The 19,180-nt window shown below is 39.8% G+C and overlaps 1 protein-coding gene and 1 long non-coding RNA gene across 6 annotated transcripts in view; both read right to left on the bottom strand.

The window, feature by feature from the left end:
* Window positions 1-383: 383 nt before the first annotated feature.
* Window positions 384-2,284, bottom strand: LOC310723797. The gene is made up of 2 exons (XR_014532777.1): window positions 1,468-2,284; window positions 384-1,206 (listed from the first exon to the last, which is right to left on the bottom strand). It is a non-coding gene; the product is annotated as an uncharacterized lncRNA (long non-coding RNA).
* An 861-nt stretch (window positions 2,285-3,145) lies between these two features.
* nr1i2 (nuclear receptor subfamily 1, group I, member 2) overlaps window positions 3,146-19,180 on the bottom strand; it is a 71,687-nt gene continuing 55,652 nt past the window's right edge. For 4 of the 5 annotated variants that reach the window (XM_083537108.1, XM_083537109.1, XM_083537111.1 and 1 more), the window contains 5 exons: window positions 18,686-18,909; window positions 11,985-12,130; window positions 7,046-7,162; window positions 4,307-4,412; window positions 3,146-4,050 (listed from right to left, as the gene is read on the bottom strand). In XM_083537108.1, the coding sequence (XP_083393234.1) occupies window positions 3,909-4,050; window positions 4,307-4,412; window positions 7,046-7,162; window positions 11,985-12,130; window positions 18,686-18,909 (735 nt within the window). In that variant the 3' untranslated portion in view covers window positions 3,146-3,908. The remainder of the gene's footprint in view (window positions 4,051-4,306; window positions 4,413-7,045; window positions 7,163-11,984; window positions 12,131-18,685; window positions 18,910-19,180) is intronic. The other variant, XM_083537112.1, reaches the window with a different exon arrangement.

Genomic DNA, 19,180 nt, shown 5'->3' with positions numbered 1-19,180 from the left:
GTAGTGTCCATCACTGAGGTACATGTTACATATATCATCATATAAATTATTTTCTTTTAATAAAATATCACAACATGCACACACATCTCACATAGCATTTAAGCATATTCTCTTTCCGACAAACACAATCAGGATAGTTTATTTTTTCTGTTTGTTTGGCCAAACTGTCAATAAACAGCATCTTTCTGCAGGGATCGAGGTTGGTACAAAGGAACTGCATGTGACTTTGTATGTAAAAAGCTGAATAATTTAAAACAAGACAAATAAAAAAACAGTGCTTCATCTTTCTCGAATAAAAATCATTGTAAAATGATCCAAACTTTAAGATATGGAAATCATACAGTTGAACCCGAATGAGCACATCTTACATATACATTATTGCATGTGTGTGTGTGTGTGTGTGTGTGTGTGTGTGTGTGTGTGTGTGTGTGTGTGTGTGCACATGCATTTTTTTAATACATTTATGTGAGTAACTTTATTCCAGATTAAGTATTTGCACAATTTGGAATGAAAGAAAGAACATTCCCACCCTATTGTTAAACCCTGATGTTAAACTTGCCTGGTTATGAGTTTGCATTGATTTGACAGAAAAAGTCACGTGTGCTTTTTTTTCCCCTAATACTTGGTTTTGCCCCTCCGCTCGTCTGCCAGGTTACAGATGCAGTGTCCTGATTGTGTTCCTTTAGGTGAGTTTTATGGGTTCTTAGCATTTACATTTGGCAATTAAGCACTGGTGCTGCTGGGATGTGAACTTTTGACCTTCCGATCCAAAGTCCAACATCCTGACCTCTAGATCTCAACTACATGAATATTCAACTAATTGAATGTGTTGAAAAATATTCCAGCTGTTATCTACATGCATATATTTAAGTGGTTATTAATAAAAGGTTTGTACTGGGGTTCTTTAAAGTTCGGAATAAAATGTTAAGAAATCTGATCATCCAATTGTGACTAAAGATGTGAATTGGGACTGAGCTCCTACAGGGGATTTTACATTCATGTGGGAGCAAGCGGTTAGATCTGAAGCTTGTGGGACAATAAAAATCCCTGCTGATTAATGTGAACCTGCAGTGCATTACGACAAATCATCCTTAGTAGCTGCCTGGTCAGGGTCATGGAGCTTTGTTAATATTTTGGTAAACAGAACCCATTCAATTTATTTGAAAACATTTAAAAAAAAAAAAAAAAAAAAAAAGAATAAAATATCTCTAAGCATGAACAATTATGAACTCAAGTGATGTAGCTGAAGATGAGGAAATGTTAAATCCAGAATTCTTACCTTTCTGACAGAGCTGGGATTTTACCTGCCTGGTTTAGGTCAAGCCTACTTTGGATAAAAATCTGAATACAGACACGATATATGATATATACCACATACACAGGAACTGTAAGATGATCTGTGGTATGTGATTTTCACCACTGTAACAAAAATGACTAAACCCCTGGCTAGGCTTCTTGTCCTCAAACAAAAAATAATTTTAAGACCAGTGGCACTTAACCTAAGCTACATTATCCAGGTGCACAACCTCCTGATGTTGTACAACAAAACAACACTGCTACTGGTGGGTATGTGTAATCTTTTATCCAGAGGGCTTAAAATTGTATATGATTATTTATCTAAAGCAGCATTTCTAAAATAGATTTACACATTCAGTGGCTATTTAATTAGTAGCAGCCACATCATTGCTACACCTGGCCATGGTATCAGGTAGCAATCATGTAGGTCACAAAATAACTGACTATAATGTAGATGCAGCTAAGTACAGTTCGGCAGATGTCCTCCACCACATCTATGAGTCCTGTCCTCCACTGTTTGTGAGCAAATGTTTTATTTGAGAAATATGCTGGAATAACTATGGTCTAATCCAGGGGTCCCCATCCTTTTTTGCGCCTCGGACCGGTTTAATGTCAGACAATATTTTCACAGACCGGCCTTTAAGGTGTGGCGAAAAAAATAAATAAATAAAATGAAACGACCGGCATACAAACTGGTATTTTCTAAATATAATAAATGTAATGATGATGGGATGATCCGCTGTGGCAACTCCTAATGGGAGAAGCCGAAAGAAGAGGAAGATGATAATAACGTGAATCCACTGTGTTGTATTTTGTTCATTTTGCTCGCTTGGGGGTTTGAATTTAGCGGTAATGTATTATGTGTAAGCAGCCAGAGCTCCTTTAAGAAGGTAGAGGATGTGGGTAAGACATGTGACCGAGGCATCATGACATGCATCAAGAGTGAGTCATAGCGAGTCATACCGAAATCCGGTAATTTTCCAAAATAAAACATAATAATGAAGAATGTAAATTATGTATGTAGGTGTGCGGCCAGGTACCATTGACCACGGACCGGCCCAGGGGTTGGGGACCACTTGTCTAATCCATAGATACCCTACTGACTCATTCCTAATAATTAGAGTAACCCTACAGGACATAATACAGTCATGGAAGGGGGCGTGGTCAAGTGCCAGGTTGTAGGAGGAGTTTGGGGTGAGGGCATACCTGTCAACATTTGGATTCCAAAATCCGGAAAGACCTCTAAAGGTGGTAGGGTGAGTTGCGCGTGTGTGTGTTTTATAAAAGATCTGGCAACCGGACAATTTTGGAATAAAATATTAATGAGATTATTTATATAATGAGGTTTGAGCCGCATAAATTACGGGAGTTTCCCTGGGAGAAATAACAAAACAGGAGGGGGTGGGAGAACGGTGTGAAATACGGGAGACTCTTGGGAGAAGATGTTTACAGGTATGGGTTAGTAGGAGCTGGAGAAGGTGAGTGGTAAAGATCCCACACCAGCACTGGAACACTCAAATTTCACCCAGATGTCTGGAAACTCAACTACGCCCCCACTTCCACAGCTTATATCACTGCACGTGCACTATGTCACTGCAGTGATGAGATCCTCTCTCTAAATATTATCTGCTCAGTCATGGCATATTTTTCCATTAGGTCTCCTTTCAGCAGAATAAAAAGTTCTGCTTAAGCTCCTTCTACTTGACAGGAGTCACAGCAAAAGTATAAATACAACGATTATTACAGAAGGAGTTAGATCAGGTCCAGCTCCACCTTTTGGACTTTTGGTTCTGCACTATGGCCTCTTTATAATATGCATGAAAATGGTCATGACAACAAATGTGCTATATTAGGCATATGAGACATGAGATGGGTTTTTTTTCTTCCTCAATCATACATAATGATTCCCTAATCTCCCAATGTCAATAATATACAGTGTAATAGCCTGAGAACAAACACAAGGGATGCTGCATATAGACCTTTCCTGCAGTGTGTATGCTTTTAACGACTAACATCGTCTTCAGTCTTCAAAAAGAGATGTTTCAAGAAGCCAGTTTTGATATGTACACACTTTTTTTTTAGCCATCCTGAGTTACATTAATGTTAGCAAATGCTTGATGTATGGAACGGTTTTAATCTCTGGCTCTTTCCTTGAGCTCCGCCTATACAAGGCAGAGGACTTGCTTACATTCCCAACCACCTTTTAGCCAAACTGGGTTATGACCAACATTTTATTCACATGTCAGTTGATATTGTATGGAACTGTTTAAAGAATATTTCATTTGATACAAATGAAATCTTGTATATTTCCCCCTGTAATTCTTCCATGTGTGGATTTGAATGAGTCATAACCATGACCAAATGGACCATTCTCAGTTACACTGGACTAAGGAGCTCAGATAATAGGCACTCGCTGGTAAAGTCACCATGCGTTCCTGTTCTCTAATCTTTAGAGTGTACTTTTTCGGATGAGCGTACTCGAGTAATGGTAATGGCTGCTGGAATGCTGCGTTCGCGCACAACACATGCACGTCCGTTTGTTCCATGGACGTCCGAAGAAATCGGCGCCCGTGAGGGTTGTCGTTTCCGAGGCGTTACCTCTGGGACCAGTGTCAGCATGGTCGGCTCACGATCTCCAGAACGAGGGGAGACATTTCAGGCTGGATGTCCTGAATCTGCAACACTTGTTTAGTGTGCTCCTCATTCATAGTCCTCATTTCAGTCAGGCAAGCCATGATTTTTGGGAAAAGCAATCTGGTAGAGGGAGAAAGGGTCAAAGATCAGGGAATGCACAGTGTTCGTTTAGAATAGCTGATTAGAACAATCTGGAAGGGGTCTTTAGTGTTTCTGCATTTCTGGAAGGGAAATTGTGGAGAAACACTAAACTTTGAGATGTTCTCCATTTAGCATTTGGCCATGTTACACCATCCTTTAATTAATAAGAGATATTGACTGTGGTGCAGATTAGAGTTAAACAAATGATCCAGGCGAGAACACCATGAACTCTTACTGTTTCTCTGGGCCGCTCCGCTTCACACTTATGTAGGTCTTTAGCGTGATTGCGAATATCTCCTGAAGCTCATCAATCACTCTGTGTTGCGTCACACCTGGCCGGTCTGAACACACACACACACACACACACACACACACACACACACACACACACACACACACACAAAAACACTTGTTAAAGCTCGGCCACTATGTGTTCATGCAATAAAACGCCACAAACAACTAACTAAATAATTTACTCTCCTGATGTTTGCTGAGTGCAAATTGTCCGTATCACTAGCCAAAAACAAAGACGTCGACAAAAGCGCTGTACTTTTGACATTTGACAATGGCATTTAGAGTGTTAGCTTTCACAAATGTTCTTGCAATTATCACTAGTAGTACAATCAGAATAATCTGAAGCAAATCATTTGCCTGACAAATATATGCTGCTGCATAAATTCCCCAAATTCAATTTCCTTCAATTTTGGCCTATCTACATAAATATCTTTGTTTTAATGCCTCTGCCACTAGGGGGTAAAAGTATGCATTTTTGCACATACCAGAAATCCTAACTGGCATAATACCTCAAAAATGAGTGTCTGAATATGTGTAGGATTTACAGTGAGGAAAATAAGTATTTGAACACCCTGCTATTGTGCAAGTTCTCCCACTTAGAAATCATGGAGGGGTCTGAAATTGTCATCGTAGGTGCATGTCCACTGTGAGAGACATAATCTAAAAAAAAAAAATCCAGAAATCACAATGTATGATTTTGTAACTATTTATTTGTATGATACAGCTGCAAATAAGTATTTGGACACCTGAGAAAGTCAATGTTAATATTTGGTACAGTAGCCTTTGTTTGCAATTACAGAGGTCAAACGTTTCCTGTAGTTTTTCACCAGGTTTGCACACACTGCAGGAGGGATTTTAGCCCACTCCTCCACACAGATCTTCTCTAGATCAGTCAGGTTTCTGGCCTGTCGCTGAGAAACATTGAGTTTGAGCTCCCTCCAAAGATTCTCTATTGGGTTTAGGTCTGGAGACTGGCTAGGCCACGCCAGAACCTTGATATGCTTCTTACAGAGCCACTCCTTGGTTATCCTGGCTGTGTGCTTCGGGTCATTGTCATGTTGGAAGACCCAGCCTCGATCCATCTTCAATGCTCCAACTGAGGGAAGGAGGTTGTTCCCCAAAATCTCGCAATACATGGCCCCGGTCATCCTCTCCTTAATACAGTGCAGTTGCCCTGTCCCATGTGCAGAAAAACACCCCCAAAGCATGATGCTACCACCCCCATGCTTCACAGTAGGGATGGTGTTCTTGGGATGGTACTCATCATTCTTCTTCCTCCAAAAACGTTTAGTGGAATTATGACCCAAAAGTTCTATTTTGGTCTCATCTGACCACATGACTTTCTCCCATGACTCCTCTGGATGATCCAAATGGTCATTGGCAAACTTAAGACGTGCCTTAAGACGTGCCCTTCCAGCCTTGTGGAGGTGTACAATTTTGTCTCTAGTGTCTTTGGACAGCTCTTTGGTCTTGGCCATGTTAGTGGTTGGATTCTTACTGATTGTATGGGGTGGACAGGTGTCTTTATGCAGCTAATGACCTCAAACAGGTGCATCTAATTTAGGATAATAAATGTAGTGGAGGTGGACATTTTAAAGGCAGTCTAACAGGTCTTTGAGGGTTAGAATTCTAGCTGATAGACAGGTGTTTAAATACTTATTTGCAGCTGTATCATACAAATAAATAGTTTAAAACTCATACATTGTGATTTCTGGATTTTTTTTTTAGATTATGTCTCTCACAGTGGACATGCACCTACGATGACAATTTCAGACCCCTCCATGATTTCTAAGTGGGAGAACTTGCAAAATAGCCGGGTGTTCAAATACTTATTTTCCTCACTGTATATGAAATTATAATTGTAACAAACAATTAAGAACTAATCTAAAAAGGGTAAAGGGGACGGCAAGATCAAACATTTGAAAGGCATCAGTGCAGGTTTCTAATTCTATCGAATCCTATAAATGTTTGTTTGAACACCCAATCTTGTGCAACCCATCATTTAAAATATAGAGAGCAGGCTGGTCATGTAATCATGTCCCTTTAATGGAACGCCTGCAAGATCTGTGCTTGTCAAGTCATTAGCTTTAAATTCTAATGACCGATGCACAACCACATTATAACGATTTAAAAAGCTTCAACTACCACAGAAAATTGGCCATTTTAGCCGACTTTGGAGCTTTACTTCTGCCCATCTGCGTTCAGTTTATTGGCTTCAGGATTTTGATTACAATCTCAAAATATACTGGACAAAATGTAAAGAATAACATATGACTAAAGAGAGAATCTTGGACAGATGGATAGCCAAATGGGCCTTAGATTATTGAACATGCACCTGTAAGTAACATTTTATTATTACAACCATTAAGGAAGATAAATAAAGTAAAAGTATTTCAGATATCTAAACTTGCAATGATCTTGATTCGATTGAATGAGTTTGAATCGATTCCAAAATCGAATCAGTTCATCTGTTGGTTACAATGATAAATCTACATACATCTTACAAACAGTCCACACTTATTTTTAAGTTATCGAGCTATCAAGTGTCATGGTTGTACAACTCAAAACTTGTGGTGGGGGCATAAAACATTGGCCTTATGAGTTATAATTTACTGTTACTGTGATTTTAGGCAGCCTAAGAAGTGCTGTCTGTGAATGTGTGTAAATGTGTGTAGTGTACCTGGTGAGAAGAGTGAAATCGCCTGCATCAGGACATACTCTTCCTGGTGTAAGTGCAGCTTGCGCAGTGCGTAATGGAACTTCATGAGAGGGTCCAAAAGGTGGTGCTGAAATCCAGCTATTTGAGTTGTAGCACAGAAAGGAAATTTTTTTTTTTTTGGAAAATTCATCAAATCTAATGTAACTATTAAACTGCAATCAATAACAGTTGCTAAGCCAAAATTCAGTCAGATGAAATAAATTATATAAGAGGTTAATAGAAGGATTTTTCATGGTATTTGTTTCCCACTACAATTTTTATCCACACCATGTAATGACTAAGCTGATGTGCCTAAGTTGACTGTGAAAGTTCATCCTGGGATCGCGTAGACAAGAAATACTTGGAAACAGTTTACATGTCATTCTAAATCACTGAATGTCAGCTCAGTGTTTTAGCCTGTAGCCTTACATGTCAAACTCAGGGTGAAACAGTACACTTTTTGTACATATAATAAATTTTCAGTACAGGGATTTAGGTTTGGTACATGTGCACCAAATGCAATCCTTTTTACATGTGGAACACAGTCCAAATCTGAGTTCCCTCAGGACTGTATTAAGTGGCGGACCACAAGTTTGTTTAGTCTCTGCCTCACACTCACACTTTTTGATTATTAAACCTTGCCAGGGATATAAAAAAAAGAAACTAGATTCAGCTCAGTGTCACTGTGGCGTCTCACTCCATACTGGAAATACGATTTGTAGTTAAATAAGATTTTTACGAAGCACAATACATTTAAAGCAGTTGTAACAAACCGTATTGACTCTTATCCATCAAGCTTCATATCTCAGCATAAAACCATCCAGAATTTTTTTACCTCTAACCATGACAGTGCTAATCTATGCAGCAGCATATTTTTTTTATATATATATTTTTTTATATATTTCTTATTATATATATATATATATATATATATATATATATATATATATATATATATATATATATATATATATATATATATATATATATATATATATATTTTTTTTTTTTTAGCAATTTTTATTTTTATTTTTTATTTTAGCAACCCCAAATAGGTATGTATATTTTTAACAACTAGCATGTAGCCAGGACACAATAAGATACCTAAGGTGGGCAATGAGACAGAAATATCATATCATATTATTAAAATCTTGAGGACTTTTCCTCACAGACTGAAAACATTACAGTATCAGCTGCCTAATACTATATAGGTCTCCCCAGTGCTGCCAAAAAAGTTCTGGTATGTTCTGTAACATGTCAGGTGGAGCCTCATTGGATCAGACATGTTTGTCCAGCACATTCCAAATATAATTAATAGAACTGAGAAGCTTGTGAATTTAGAGGCCATTGCCATTAGGGAATACCTGTGCAAAGAAGGGGTGTATCTGATCTGTAACAGTGTTTAGGTATCTCAAAATAGCATCCAAATACAAGCCAGGACCCAATGTTTTAACTGTCAAGGTCAAACTGTCTCTGTCGGTTTGCCTTCTTCCAGTAGTGAATCCTAGAGCCAACTCTTCCACAGGTAAGCACACACACATGCACTTAGCCATCCACATGATGAAAAAGTAAATGTATTGTGCTACATCCTCATGCTGCACGTTAACTTCTACATATTGGGAACAGGGTCAGGGTCAGGGATTAGGGTTTGGTGCTGTTGTAAAGTTGCTGTAACCCATTTTTCCAGCTATCACAGTTACATGTGAATACATACGCTTGCCCATTTTACCTGCTACAAACACACCAGCTTTGAGATCTGATTGTTTACTTGCTGCCAAATTATATCCCACCCCTAAACAGGTAACACTGTAAATGTAAATTTCTCAATGTTTAATTAACTGTGTACAAAAACAATTTTCCAATTCCAATCTTTGCAATTTGTTGCAGTATCTGCTATTTTTTCTCCAATATGTTCTGACTTCTGTGATCATATGCAAGATCTGTGGTCTAGCAAAACACATTTGACTCACAGAATGAGAAAAAAAGTAGGCAACTTATACAAATTAGCAGCAGGAAATTGCAGATTGTCAGCTGGTGAATCAGTAGAAGCTACACTCAAACCCAGATATTGCTATTGTGTCAAAAAAAAAGGTGGTGTTAATCAATGTATTCCTATTAAAATGAGATTTGTTTCTACACTAGCTCTGTCTTTGTCTAAAAGATGATGCACAAAATTTATCTACAGGCTTCATATCAGTTCCCCTTTTCTTCTGTGTCTAATCAGAGAATGACTCTGCATTGAGCTGAGGTCATATGTTACAGAAGAATGGCATGTACTACTGTGATTGACCTTTATTAACAGCTTGGTTGTTCTGCAGGTGAGATTCAGTCTCTATCAGCCAAATGTTCAGCTGTCTGAATCACGATCGCTGCCTTTCTAGTCTCTGTCATTACTGTGCAATACCCCCTACTGGTCTTCCCCACATGGCTGAGGCTTGTTAGTGTGCCCTTTTCTTTCAAAATCTTGTTAGCAGAGGGGAACTGATTCTGACAGCCTTGTCCTGAGAAATTAATATTGCTTCATGGAAAAGTTAGTAGAAGTCATGGCTGGTGGTGGTATTCGATGGGAGGGATAAAACCTGATATCTAACAATAGCATGACAATGAAACTATAAGGGTGGTACGGTACTGCCATGAAGTCTTATTGGACTAATTATCTTTCTGAAAGAGGCAATCATTGTGGGATATTGTTGCAATGAAAGGAGTGTACTTGGTCTGAAACAAACCTGGACTGCTGGTTTCCAGGCAGCACATTATCCAGAGCACCACACTCTCTCTCAGTGGGTGACAGTAATGAAGTAAATAGCATTTGTAACTGTACGTAAGTAACCTTTTCATGTATCTGTCATTTATTGAATTATATCTGTTTGGGGAGACTTTTACTTCACTAGATTTCAAAGTCAAATATTATACTTTTTACTCAACTACATTATGTAAACTTAGTCGTTCCTTTTTATATATGAGTGGATAAAAACTAAATTGGCCAAGCACACAGTGCACCACCAACCAGGGTGGAGCACATACTTTTTTGAACTTGTTTTGACACCAACATACAGTACAGTTCAGCATCAGTTCTACAGCAAGCAGAACATTTTGAGAAGAATTATTTGCACAATTATTTGAGAGATTTATTAGTGTAGTGTAGACAGAGTCTTTTAACCTAAACTGAGTTGATTAACAAAGTCTTGTGACAAAAAAGATAATAGGAACATTATAGCCATAATAAATCACAGTACTTGGGATACTTAAGTACAATTGAGGGTAAATACTTGAAACTTTCACTTGAGTAAAAGCACAAAAGGATGCAGTAATATTTTACAGAATGTATCTCTACTTTAACTCAACTATATGGCCTTTGTTCTTCATCCTCTTATGCTCTCTTTACAAGATTGGCATTTCCCAATCTGGCATCCTGGTGCCATTTTTTTTTCAGGTAAGCAACACAGACACACACACACACAGACACAGACACACACACACACACACACACACACACACACACACACACACACACACACACACACACACACACACACACACACACAGATAGAGAGAAAGAGAGAGAGTAAGAGAGAGAGAAAGATAGAGAGAGACACATCCACAGGTTGTATAAGAACATTTTTTTATCAGAACAGGCAACCTTCTTCCATTGCTCTATGTTGCAGTTCTGATATTCACTTGGACATTACAGGTGCGTTTGATGGTGACCAGGACTAGTATAGGCACTCTGACCTGTCTGCAGTTGGACAACAACATTCTTTGCAACACAATATGATGAAATGGGCTTGACTGCTAAATTACTAGTACAAAACTGAAAACTAGACTGGAAACTAGTAATCTATATCCTCATATACCAACCGTGAACTACCATGTTCTACTGGAAAGTGACAGACCAGAGATGTCAGTTAATAGTCCAAAGATACACCAAATCTCCCCAAACAAGACATTATTATTGATCTACTATTGATTGATCTTGGTCAACCTTTTCCCAAAACACTGTCCAATACATGTCACTATATTACATCACACAAGGGCTGAAACGATTGAGTTTCCTGGGTAATTCGAATACAAAAAATATCATTTATTTATATATTTTTATTCAGTATTATTTATTTAAAAATGTGTATTTATCTTTTGATGTGATATGGCAATTAAATAAACTAAATGGGTTTAGTTTTCACAGATATCCTTGTATGCAATTTCAGCAATAATATGTTACTTGTTAATTTTACTGTTACTTGGTTATCTTATGAGTCCTGTCTTATTTTCTCTTGTATATTTAGTATTGCTCTTAAATAAATAAAAAGGACTTCTTTTACGATTAATCGATTAATTGTTGGAATACTCGGTAGAATACTCGATTCAGTTATTGACAATAAAATTGTCAACCTGAAAATTTTGCGTAAAATAGCAAACTAGTGGCTTCAAAGTGAGGTTTGTTCTAAATCCCAAATATGGCAAAAATACTTTTCGTTCTGTCACTCAAGTATGTCAATTTTAACAAAATCGTTTGCTGTTTTTTTTTAAACTTAAAAAGAAAAATTGTCATCTAGCATATTAAACATGGGCATTATTAAAAACTACCTTTTGTTTCTAGAAAAACTGGTTCTTAACAACAATCAGCAACAGAAGCTAATGTTGGGGCAAATTTGACACGATCGAAAAACAGATAAACTCTGCCACTATTATTACAAATACATTTCAGATAACTTTTTTTTATTGTTTTAAAATAGATTTTTGTGACAAAAACTTGAAAAAATAGTATAAGCAAACAATTCATCATATTGATAAATTGATCGCTTATGTTCTTTTAAGTAGCCACAAACAAGTGTCCCAAATTCCTGTTCTTTAATATGCAATGAAATATGCCCTGATAAGTTCTTAAAAAACTATCACCACTGCCTCAGAAGCTGAGACTTACCACGCTCGGCATCGTTCATGCAGTACTTCAGTGAGCCGCATTCCCAGATCCCTGTCTGTTCGTTAAACAGCATGTTGAAGCGCATTTGAGTGATCTCAAATGCAGAACCTTTCAGCAAAGAGATCTGATCCTCTATTGTCAGAGCTCTGCAAACAAAAAACACCAAAACACGTCCTTTTATAGAAGGATGATAAGATTGGTTAGCTGGACAGAAAGCAAAGCATTCATACAAATAACAAATAAAGAAAAATAAGGAACATCATTTCATCATTAAATCATCTTCTGCTTTCGGCTGCTCCTATTAGGGCTCGATCAAACCAACTACCTGCATGTCTTCCCTAACCACATCCATAAACCTCCTCCTTGGTCTTTCTCTTTTCCTCCTTCTCTCTACAACTGCACCACTCCACTGCCCTCCCTCTCATTTACACACATGTACTCTGTCTTACTCCTACTGACCATGATTCATTCTCTCCAGCATGTACCTTCCAGACTCTTCTCAACCTGCTTCCTACTTTCAACACAAATAACAATATCATCCGCAAACATCATAGTCCACAGAGACTCCTATCAACCTGTCCATTACCACTGCAAACAGGAAAGGGCTCAGAGCCGATCCTTAATGCAGTCCCACCTCCACCTTGAACCAGTCTGTCGTTCCTACTGCACACTTCACTGCTGTCACCCTGTCGTACGCGTTCTCCAAATCCAAAAACACACAATGCAATTCCTTCTGACCTTCTCTATACTTCCCCTTCAACATTCTCAAAGCAAATATTTCATCTAGTGCCCTTTCTCACAGATGGTCACCTCTTTCCTCAGCCAGGCTTCAACTACTTTTTCCCAGAACTTCATGGTGTGACAGATCGACTTAATTCCCCTCTAGTTAATGCAGGTCTGCACATCTCCCTTATTATTGAAAGATGGTACCAGCACACTCCTTCTCCATTCTATAGGTACATTTCTTCATTACATTTGTTGTAATAAAAGAAAAAGTGGTGGTCATCAAGATCCATATCATTTAAAGGTTAAAACCGATGCACTATTGTTAGTCTGTCTGTCCGGGGAATCCGGAGGGAATGTAGCACCGCTTTTCTCTGTGCCAGTTTCCCTCTGGCCCCTTCAGGGACCAGGAACAGTAGGCCTCATCACTAGAGCCACGTCAAGGCACTGCCCCGGCTCTAGGCGGACCAGAGGTCAGTCTAAAGAAACTGATACCCTTGAGGGAGCACCTGGCAGCCGGGATAGCTCTGCCAGACGTGTCACAATGGGTCCTGCACACTGTAGAGTGAAGATATACGATTTAGTTCGGGTCTCGTCCGTCCCGGTTCAACGGGCTCTGTCCCACTATGGTGGGAAGCGAGCAGGCTCTGGTCATGGAACGAGAAGTACACACTATCCTGAGGAGGGAGGCTATCGAGGTGATCCCTCCGTCAGACAGAGGGTCCGGGTTCTACAGACGGTACTTCAAAAAGGACGGTCGGTTGTGTCCTATCCCAGATTTACATCAGCTGAACCTCTCTCTGATGAGGCTACGGTTCAAAATGCTGACCCTCAAGTTTTAGATCAGATCCGAGGACTGGTTTGTCACGTTAGATCTAAAGGATGCATACTTGCATGTACCCATCCTCCCTTCTCACAGGAAGTTCCTGAGGTTCTCTTTTGGGATCAAACGGTACCAAATTTTGGGTCCTCCCCTTCGGCCTTGCCTCATCACCCTGCACCTTCACAATGTGTCGATGCGGCTCTGGCCCCCCAGAGACTTCGGGGCATCCATATCCTCAACTTTTTCAACAGTTGGTAGATATTAGTTTGATCAGCATCCAGCATTGTGTTGCGTCTATCCATACCGCAGTCAGGTCAAAGGTCAAAGAAGGCAGTCACTCACTGTCAGGCAGTTTCAGAGACTGCTCAGGTTCATGGCAGCAGCGTCCAATGTCATTCTACTTGGCAATCCCCTACAACAGCATTCAACAGATGCGCTCCTCACAGGGTGCGGTTACAAGTGCCCGCTTCACGCAAGGTCTATAAGAGAGTCCCCATCTGCTATGGTACATCAATTGTCTAGAGATGCTGGCTGTGCTTCTGGCTCTGAAGCGTTTCCTCCCACACCTCAGAGGCCATCATGTGTTGATCCGCTTGGACAACACCTCGGTGGTCTCATATATCAACCACCAGGGGGGTCTTCGCTCACGCCCCCTGGACAGGCTGGCATGCCAGAACTTCCATGAGAGCATCTTACATACCAGGCCGCTTGAACGAAGCAGCGGACACCCTGTCAAGGCAGGGGTCCAGACCCGGGGGGAGTGGCACCTCCACCCTTAGGTGGTGAAGCAGATTTGGGAGAATTTCCCCTGTGGTTCTCCCTATATCCTGCAGCCCCGCTGGGTATGGATGTGATGGCACAACCATGGCATAAGTGTGCCTGTACGTTCAGTATGTACAGTTCTAGAAAGAGTTCGCCGGGAAAAAGTAGCCTCACAGTGGGCGGCCTGGTCCGTGGTTCATGAACTTGGTGACCCTCCTTGAGCAGCCTCCATAGGATATTCCTCTGAGAAGAGATCTCCTCTCTCAACCAGGGGGCAACATAGTTCACCGCCGATCAGACCTGTGGAAGGTGCAGCCCCTGAAGGGGCGCAGCTCCGAGGTTCTGGTCTCTCCACCGAGGTAGTAGAGACCATTCTCCAATCCAGGGCTTCCTCCACGAGGAGGTCATATGCCATGAGATGGCATCTGTTCACTGTGTGGTGTGCTCAGCACCAATTGCACCCAGTCCACTGCTCAGTTAGTTCAGTGCTGGAGTGCATTCACTGGGTAGAGACCCACTCCTGACGCGTTTTCTACGCGGCACCTGGAGGGTGATGCCTCCTGTGCGACCAAGAGTGCCTGGGTGGGACCTGGCAGCTCTGTCCAAGCCCCCCGTCGATTAGGTGATCTGCAGCACTTCTCTGTGGCCCCCTCCTTTCTGGAGTTCACTTCTGCACCCTAGAGTGGGTTACGTCCTCAAGGTGCCCTCGGCCGTCCCACAACCTGTCAGGCTTTGGGCATTCAATCCGCCTCCATTCCAGACCCCAGACCAGAAAAGATTTACCTGGCTGTGTCTGATCCAAGCACTGGACTGTTATATCCACAGAACAAGTTTTTGGAGGAAGTCGAAACAATTGTTCATCTGCACCGGCCCTCCAAGGAAATGCCTTCCTGCTCATAAGCAGACCTCAGCAGATGGATTATAATAGCAGAAGCTGAAGCCGGCTTCACGCCATGTGTGTTTTATACTTCCTGGTCGTGACGTCACCCCACCGGTGACAGCCTGCCTTCAATTTTGACTGATTACACACATTATTTAGAGCATGAACAATGCAGCCGCGCTCCCAAAGAGTTCCGACACAGCGTCTTGTTCCTTCAGGGAACTACAGTTACATACGTAACCTCGAGAAGTTTTTTATAATATATATTTTTTTGGCCTACGTATGAGACATGAAAATGTTACTATACTACAGTATACTGTATTAATTACTGATCAAGGGAAATTGCTGTGTAAGCTTCACTCCATACATTTTTTCATGATTTGGATCCTATTAATGTCACTAAGTGAACTTTTTTGGTGTGTCATTACCTTAAAAACAGGTACACAGGTAGAAAGTACAGCCAGTTCCTAAAATTGGTGTGTTGGAGCATGAGAAATGGGCTAAGAATCTGAGTAACTTTGACATGGGTAAAATTGTGATAGGTAGATCACTGGGACAGATAACTGGGTAGATCTTTTGTTACTTGTATGCAGCAGTTAGTGTTTGGAAGAAACAACAGAAGTCAAGTCAAGTCAATTCAAGTCATTATGGAAAGGATAATTATAATTTCCGGACTATTAGGCACACCCAAATATAAGACGCACCCACTGAATTTTAAAAAGATTTTTATTTTGAACATAAATACGCCTCACCTGTCTATAAACCGCAGGTGCCTACATTGAACTAAGTAGCGGCTTATAGTCCGAAAAATACGGTAATAACAATTATAATAAAAATACATTCTGTTTATAGGCAACTTTCTCAACACTCAAGGACACCGCACAATAGGCTACAAGACAAAGCATGAAACAACACAAAGAAACAATGTACACAGCTTATGACAAATACAAAACAACAATTACAAAGACTAAATAAGAGTATAACTGTGACTGTGTAACAGGGCCAATAAGATTTAGAAGGAGTGGAGGAGGGAAGAGCATGCAAAGCTAAACAGGTGAGACTTTAGTCTAGATTTTAAAACAGAGAGTCAATTATTCTAATGTCTGGAGGTAAAAAGCCCTATGCCCTGTGGTGGCAAGACATGATAAAGGAACAAAAAGAAGGAGAGACAAGGCAGATCTTAGAGAACGAGAAGAAACATGAATATGGAGAAGATCAGACAAATAGAAAGGGGCAAGGTTGTGAATAGCCTTAAAAGTGAAAGGTTTCAAAGTCAATGCAAAGCTTGACCGGAAGCCAGTAAAGCTGCTGCAAAACTGGAGTAATTTGGTGAAAGGTGAGTTTTAGTAATTACTGAGAACTGAGTTCTGTACCAGTTAAAGCTTAAGAAGAGATTTGTGAGTAAAACCAAAAAGAAGGGAATTAAAGAAGGATAGCAGTAGCATGGTGGTTGAGAGAAGAAGGAAGATATATGATATTAAATTCCGGAGTAAGAACGGGAGATTTGAGGATGGATTTGGCCTGTAGTTAATGTCAACAGTCTGCTACACTGACTCAGGACTACAGTTTGCTTCTGATCACCATCACTGTACCCGCAACATAATTTATCTGTAATAAATGGACATTCGGTTCAACCCAGATGAAAATAGGTTCCCTCTTGAATCTGGTTCCTCTCAAGGTTTCTTCCTTATGCCATCTCGGGGAGTTTTTCCTTGCCACAGTCGCCACTGGCTTGCTCATCAGGGACAAACTTACACTTATAAAGAACATCTTATTTATTTTTTTTACCACATTATCTGTGTAAAGCTGCTTTGAGACAATGTTCATTGGTAAAAGCGCTACACAAATAAAAATGAGACTGAGTGATGTTATTAATATGTGATTGAAATTACAGTGCGCTGTCTAGGAGGACTCCCAAACCTAAATAGAAGGGGAAACAAAATAAATGTCAAATGAGAGGAAAAAATTCTAAATTTAAGATAAAATTGATTTAGTCCTGATTAGAATAAATTCTGTTTTCCCACTATTTCATTTGAGAATATTGGAAGAGAACCAGGATTTGAGTTCATTAAAGCAGTCAAGAAGGGAAGAAGGAGGCTGGGAGGAATTGCTGGAATAATAACAGTGGAAATGGATACCATATTTACGATAGATATTGCCAAGAGGAAGAAAGTGGATAATAAAAAGAAGAGGTGCCAGGACAGAAACCTGGGGGACTCCAGTGGTAACAGGGAAAGATTAGGAACTAAATTAGTGTAATTTGTTGAACTGTGTGCACCCTGATAGATATGATTTAAACCAGTCCAGGGTAAGGCCAATTGAAATAAGTCGATCAAAAAGGATAGTATGAGAAATAGTTTCAAAGGCCACACTTAAATCAAGAAGGATAAGAAAGTTATCTAAACCAGAATCAGGTCATTAATGAATAAATAATAAATTAATCAGGAAATTTATCATTTTTTAAAGTTCAGTTTCTGTACTATGAAAGTGGCGAAAACCAGAATGGAATTGTATATACAAGTTTTTAAAAGTTAAATGAGAGTGAAGCTGAAAAGCAACTATATTTTTTAAAAGATTTTAGAAAGGAAATGTAAATTGAAGCGAGGACAGAGAATACTGAAATCATTCGGATCAGCACCAGTTTTTTTCAGAATTGGAGTAATAGCAGCGGTTTTAAGAGCCATAGGAACAATTCCAGTGATAAGAGAGAAGCAAATGATAGCAGAATTAAGAGGAAGCAAAGAGGGGAAACAGGCCTTAACCAAAACAGTGGAAAGAGGATCCAGTGAGCAAGTAGAAGACTTAGACTTATGTATAAGATCTAAAATATCTGAAGTGGTATGGAGCTGAAAAGCAGAGAATAAGTGAGGAATAGGGTTAAAATTCAGAAGAAGGGGTAAGGAAGGAAGGTGAACCTAAGTGCAGGTAAATTTTATATAATTTATTATTGAAAAAGGGTATCAGAGAGTTGCAGAAGGTAAAGAACATTGAGGTCTAAAAATAGTATAAAAAAGTAAAGTAAAGTGTCTAAATTTTGCCTTTGTTAGAACAGTTCAAACCAGAATAGTAACTAGATTTAGTATTAACAATACAATTCTTATAGTGCAGAGTCTGACTTTTGTACGTATCTTTATGGACCGTAAGACCAGTTTTCCTGTACATCCGCATCAACAAGGTGAACAGACCAGGGGAGGACTCAGATCAGAACGTGACAGGAACCGATTCAGTTTGCCTGTGAGCAGCGGCATCAAACCATAACCACAATCAACAAGTATATGTCTAAACCTAAAGGATCTGCTGCTAATGTCTTGGTCCCATAAAAAAAAAAACACACCCTTTAATAATCTTATGAGGTCCTCATGGGTAAAAGCTGTTATAATAAAAAAAAGGGAGTCCTATTCAATATTTGGCAGGTGGTTTTAATGTTATGGCTGTAATAATTTACGTGGCATTGCTGGATATCAAAACATAATGTTCTAAGTTGGTATCTCTAATTGGAAAGGAGTGGTATACCTGAAGGTTTTGATAAGCTTGGCGTAGCTGATGATGTTCTGGATCATATAGGTGCTCAGGTCTGTAATATGAGGAAGGTTGGTGAACTGCAGTTTTTTGTCTTTGGTTTGCTTAGTTTGGAGCATGCTGCCAAAAGAGGAGTCAAGCCTGCTGGTGTTTTCTCTGGCGTCATCCACCTCCTCGTTCCTCTCGGCCACCTTAGTGTTCTCATCACGGTCGAGCGGCTATGGACCACACACACACACACACACACACACACACACACACACACACACACACACACACACACACACACACACACACACACACACACACACACACACACACACACACACACACACACACACACATCACTTTAGCACAGGGATCATAATTTGTATACATTCTCTCGTACATTACTTTTATGTTCATAAAGGTTATCTGTATTCAGTCCACAGTATATTTCTAAATGTCAGTATTCAGAAGATCCCTTCAGTATAAATATTTAGATGAATT

This window comes from Silurus aristotelis, assembly GCF_946808225.1.
Source record: "Silurus aristotelis genome assembly, chromosome: 3".
NCBI lineage: Eukaryota > Metazoa > Chordata > Actinopteri > Siluriformes > Siluridae > Silurus > Silurus aristotelis.
Note: the sequence above shows the minus strand (reverse complement) of the source record. Positions and strands in the feature narration are given on the sequence as shown.